The sequence below is a fragment of the Anarrhichthys ocellatus genome, unplaced genomic scaffold (genome assembly GCF_004355925.1).
Source record: "Anarrhichthys ocellatus isolate YVR2014 unplaced genomic scaffold, GSC_Weel_1.0 scaffold3508, whole genome shotgun sequence".
Classification (NCBI taxonomy): Eukaryota; Metazoa; Chordata; class Actinopteri; order Perciformes; family Anarhichadidae; genus Anarrhichthys; species Anarrhichthys ocellatus.
In genome coordinates, this window is record NW_022283482.1 from 1 (window position 1) to 5,585 (window position 5,585).

General features: G+C 44.1%; 1 protein-coding gene across 2 annotated transcripts; it reads right to left on the reverse strand.

Annotated features, from left to right (window-relative positions):
- Positions 1 to 11: 11 nt before the first annotated feature.
- LOC116378982 (uncharacterized) lies at positions 12 to 5,570 on the reverse strand. 2 transcript variants are annotated; one of them, XM_031840887.1, is made up of 6 exons: positions 3,063 to 5,570; positions 2,522 to 2,639; positions 1,951 to 2,022; positions 809 to 890; positions 369 to 481; positions 12 to 291 (listed from the first exon to the last, which is right to left on the reverse strand). In XM_031840887.1, the coding sequence occupies exons 1-6, from the start codon at positions 4,304 to 4,306 to the stop codon at positions 28 to 30; spliced, it is 1,893 nt and encodes a 630-aa protein (XP_031696747.1). In that variant the 5' UTR covers positions 4,307 to 5,570; the 3' UTR covers positions 12 to 27. The 2 variants fall into 2 exon arrangements, with proteins under 2 accessions (XP_031696747.1, XP_031696746.1); XM_031840886.1 differs by having other exon boundaries at positions 2,495 to 2,639.
- Positions 5,571 to 5,585: the final 15 nt, after the last annotated feature.

The following is a 5,585-nucleotide window of genomic DNA, read 5'->3' on the forward strand; positions in this document are numbered from 1 at the left end:
TTATGCCTATATTATCGTGGTTTTTATCTATGAATCGAAGCTCCTGTCGGAGACATTGAATTTTGAATAAATCCATTGAGTGTGCGGACTTACAGGTTTGACGTCCAATAAGATGGAAGACTTGGCGATGATGCCAGGCTTCTTGGCCTTCTTCTCTGCATACTCTTTCAACCTCTGCTCTTTGAGTTGCTCTGCCTCTTCATCATCTTCATCGCTACCAAACAAGTCAATATCGTCGTCCTCTTCCTCGTCTTTAACCGGGGCGCTGGTCTTCTGCTGGGCAGTAGTGCCCTGAACGGAGTGAGAATGATGAGTGAGAATATACTGGAGGTGAAATAAAACTGAAAGCACAAGATGAATGAACTCACATTTGTGTAGGGTGCTGACGGAGCGGTAGCAGGCGTTACAACTGCAGGAGCTTTCTCCAGAACGGACACTCGACAATCCAGTTTGGAAAGTGCCGCACTCAAGTCATCCACCACTAAAGAAACGGCACACAAACAGTCAATATGGAGTCTTACATGAAAAAAATACATCAGGAGAGAAGTAGTACAGTGTTATGTATTAATAAAAAACATATACAAAAATGTTTATATTTTGTACACGTTCCTGTTTTTTTTAAAAATATACATAACACTCTACAAGCATGATGTATTTTTCATTTAAATCATAACATATTCAAGATGCAAAACAAGATAGACAATGGCATTTAATAACATAAAAAGCCGATGAAAGACCCGGTGCTGAAACATTAATTTATAAGTATATACGGTATATAAAATCCTATAATTAACGTCAACAGACCAACCTTTGTATAAGCTGTGGTTCTCCAGCTCCAGGCTCTTGATGCGACAGATGATCTCTCCCTGATCAGCTGCACTGCTGATGCTCTGCACAGTAAAGACACAAAGGAAAGAAAGGAATCAGCACAGTTCTGTGAGAGCGACATCTGATGGCCAAGCTAAAACGGTAGTCCTTTCATCACACCCAGGACTATTAAGCAGACCGCATATGTGAACACGCAAAAAACCACAAGGTGTCCATCTCAGCAGAAACACAGGAGCCGTCGATGGAGCCTGACAGACATAGAAGTGATCGGCAGCCACATGTACCACACAAAACTATCATCAAAAAGCCGACTAAAGGTCTCACAAACTCAAACTGGAGCTTGGATGTCAAAGCGATTTGCAACAGAGGGGCTTCCAGGGACACACGAGGCGTGGCGGCACTTACAGGCTGGGACATTTGGCTCGGGGAAGGTTGACCAGACTCTCTGTTACACAGTGTAGTCTTCAGCTGGGGGAGGATTTAAAGCATGAAACCGGGAGGGAAGGTAATAAAGTACAATAGCCACTTAGGGGAAGTGCTGTGAGGAGTGTAAAACAGAAAGCAACCAAGGAAACGCTGTAGAGCTGAGAGGTTACGAAGGATAACACCAACATCTCAACACACTTGCTTATGTTTATCAGCAAAGCACACTATTGCTGAGCAATCAAAAAAAAGAGTGTGCCTTTTTATTCAAGTTTATCTTTTTCCATGTTTCATCAAATTTCGCCATACAATAGTGACACAAGCAGAAGAATGTTAATGCAACTGCAGGTTTTCTAAGCAGGTTGCGCCGATGGTAATGTTCAGTGAACATTGAGCAGTGGCAGATTAAATCCTTTTACAGCACAAATATATAGATACAGACTCCATGTAAAGGTGAGGTGCAGTTTGTCTAGCTCGTGGCTATGAGAGAGAAATAAATACAGGAACACAAACCAAATAGTCGTCACTGTTCGTGAAACGAAGTAAACCGTATCTTTACATGTGTCCTGTTACCCTGGAGATGTTAAAGCAATGTGCTGTATAGGTCAAGTGAGACCTTGACTGCTCAGGCTACATGCACCATGTCTGGGTGAAAGTGGAGAATGTGAGATAAGAGACCGATGCAGCACATGTACTCACTCCCGCTAGAGACTTCTGGATGTTCTCTCTGGCTCGGGCGATGTCTTGCAGAATGGTGTTAGCCCCGACGTCCTTAAAGAAAATGAATAGAAGTCAACTTTGATTCATCTTTTACTTTATAAAAAATAAATGTGAAATGAGTCTCTTTAGCTCCATTATTTAAATGTAGTGTTGTCACATGTATCGAAATATCGATACTGAATATTGTAAAGGTTTCAATACTCATTTTGCGTATTGATACACGGGTACCATCTGGTACACTGCCAGTTATTGTTCAATACAAATCTAAAATACAACTGCTGATCTAGCAAATTAAACATAACTCTTTCTGTGCATACAGACATGTCAGGAAATGTAATTTCGTGTAAAACAATAACAAAAACAAGCCAAACTAATGTAATAGTTTTGAAAAATGTAACCGGATTAGGGCCGAGTCATAGTTTGACCAGATATATTGATATCAATACACACTAATTCATTCTAGATTGATTGAGAATATTGTTGGTCCTGGTGGAAGATATAGAAATAAAGAATAAACACTAACAATGAACCTCTCAGACAGCGCGGGTACCTGCGATGGCTGTGAGGAGCCATCCGGCCGCTCGTAGAAGCGCCGCTCTGCTTCGTCATAGCGAGGTTTGTCAAACCAGATCTTCTCCTGGGCCAGAAAGTCCACTGAACTCATGGTGCTACAGAGGAGAGAGCAAGTAATACTAATTATTATTATTAGAATTAAAATCACCTGATGTGTGCTCTAAACTCACAATGATTTAATAGCTGTAAAGCATTAAATTATAGCTTATTGTACGTATTCTTTTATCTGCACTTCCCACAAACAAACCACCCCAACACAACTGTACAAAATAAACTTTAGATGAAGTTAAGTTGGCAAAAGGCAACAATGGTTCATACAAACACCATACAGAACGATTTCAAACAGACAAAAAGGAATAAAAGGATGAATGAAATAACAAGAAGTCAAAAGAAAAACGTTCACACATTCACACATTCACAAAAGAAAAAGGTAAAAACCATGATTACATAAAGAAAACAAAAATGAAATTTAAGAAAGAAACATCTGGAGCGACTCCATTCTCCCGCTTTGGTCATACTTGTCCCTCAGAGGGGCGGTGGAGGCAGCTGATGCTGCTTCTGGCCTCCGACCCTTCTTCCCCACCAGAGCTTCACTCTCATTGCAACCATGGAAGCGGCTCTCTGCAGCATCATACCGCCACTTGTCCAGCCACACCCGTTCGCTGTCTGGGTGAACGAAGTAGCAGACTCCCGCCCCCAACATTTCGTCCTTCTCTGGGACCTCGGACGGCTCCTCTTCCTCCTGAATAGGAAGCAGAGCATGGAAGATGTCTGCTTTACCCTGTGGGACCGCCCATTTTTCCTCCACCGCCAGTTCCTCATCTTCCTCCCCCTCCTCCTCCTCCTCTACAAGGCTTTGAGGGTGGTCGGTACTTCTGGAAGCGGAGGTGCAGCCGGACCGCTTGGAGGAATTGTTACCGTACAGATTCTGGTAGAAGGCGGCTTCGGCGCGGTCGTACAGCGGCTTCTCCAGCCACACGTCTCTCAGCAGCTCCACTGGGATGCGGGGCAGCCCGTTGATCGACTGACGACTGGTCGGCGTGACGGATGCTTGTTGGATGACGGGAGTTGCGGGTGTTGGGGCTAGAGACTGATACCCTTCATCGGGCGTTCTGGATGCAATGGAGCGGTCAGGCGGGGATAGGAGGTCAAGAGAGTTCGGAATCGGCGGCTGGACGGATTCTTCGACACGGTGTTGTTCTGCCTGGTCGACGGTCGTCTTGTTCACCCGCGCGGCCTGGACGACGTGGTGGCACGCCGGTCCTGAGGAAGATGGAGCCACAGTAGATTGAGAGTTTTTACCCGGGGCGGAAGGTGACCGGTTCGACTTGGTGGTCACGTTGGAAGAGCTCGCCAACCAGCACTGGTAGAGGCTCTCGGCTCGCTCGTAGATGCTGCGCTCGAGCCAAACATTAGCACGCTCGGACTGCAGGCCAATAAGCTCAGCGGGTGGATGGCTGGTCCTTTTGTCTGGCTTCTCTTCAGTCTTGGTCTTTACGTCAACCTTCCCATCAGGGCGACTCCCGGGATTGGATGAACGTTTCTTGCGGCGGCGACTTTTCCCGCCGCGCTTTCCGTCTCCATTCAAGCTGCTGCTCTCTGGGGACGACGGTGCGGCCTCTCCATTCCTTTGACCGCATTCAGCCTTGTTCCTGCACCCCGGCGCTGCGTTTGCAGGTCGGTCCACCTGACAATGACTGGGAGGCTGATCGACCTCCGACTGATCCAGTGCAGAGCACTGGGGGGTCTTCTTAGACATCATCTTTGATCCGTTGCGGGGGAAATAAAGAGAATCACAAAGTACAGACTTTTGGATTAGTTAGAGAGACGCAGGAATACACGAAGGGATTGATTTGATAGACTCCAGCGCTACAGATGAATTAGTGCCAAACACCTTTTTTCTTCTTCATAGAGCTGTATGAAACAGAGTCTACAAATCAATCACAGAGAAAAGCAAGGAGCATGCAGGAAACTGGAAGAAACCCATGCAGATGAACTAAAAATATTTAGTGAATGGAAGCTACTCGTTTGTGATTTGTCAAGAGTTAGAATCATCCACAAAGTCATGCACAGCAGACGCTAAATAGGTTCTACCCCAACTGGGACTGCTATGCTCGCATGGTGTAAACTCAATAGTGTAAGTACGGGGAAATGAACACTGCCGTTCATGCTTTGGAGTCCAAATGCCAGTTGGGTGTGAAGTTGGATAACTGTAGCCAAAAATACAAAACGCTAGTCTGAGTTGTAGTTTTTCCTGCCACACGATCATTTCCGAAAGTAATTTACTTTTGTAAACAAATCACTGTAAAAACCCAACATTGCTTATTGAGACATGACTTGGGGCGATCGCGTTCAACTACATTTGTGACATTAATTGCTACTACAATACATACGAAAAAAGGAGGCATGTCACCAGATGGGAAATTGAATTTATCATCTTTGTTTTAAGCTTTTGTGCTTTTTAAGTGATACAGTAGCTTTCTGCAGTGCAATTATAACACTAGTCCATGCATCATTATTATGCTCATCCTACAAGGGCATTTACCAAATGCATATTCAATGGATGTCCCTGTATAGTAATGCAGATAATGCAGCATCATTACATTAACAAAGGTCTCATGTCTAACCAACACTTCATGTGGAGACACTTGACAAATCTTGACACAGTGACATGGGAGCATGCAAAAAAGGGCATCATAAGTCTAAAGGCAAAAAATATTAACGAGTCATTGAATTAAAAGAGATGACATAAATCCCACTCCACCGATGGATCTGTGACAGACACACAACATGTCCATGCAAGCCAACTAATTCATTCAGTAGGTACTGAGGTTCAAATCACACATCGTGCAAGCCAATGCAGTTTTTTTTACGATGTTACATTCTTCTGTTACAAAACAGGAAATGCATTCCCTTAATGATTCAACATGTGTAATACTGATGAACACTAATACACCACTGGAATGGATTTTGGCAATATTTTGGAAAGGCATTTCCTGCTTAAAGGAATACGTCACCCTTAAAATCACCATATATATATA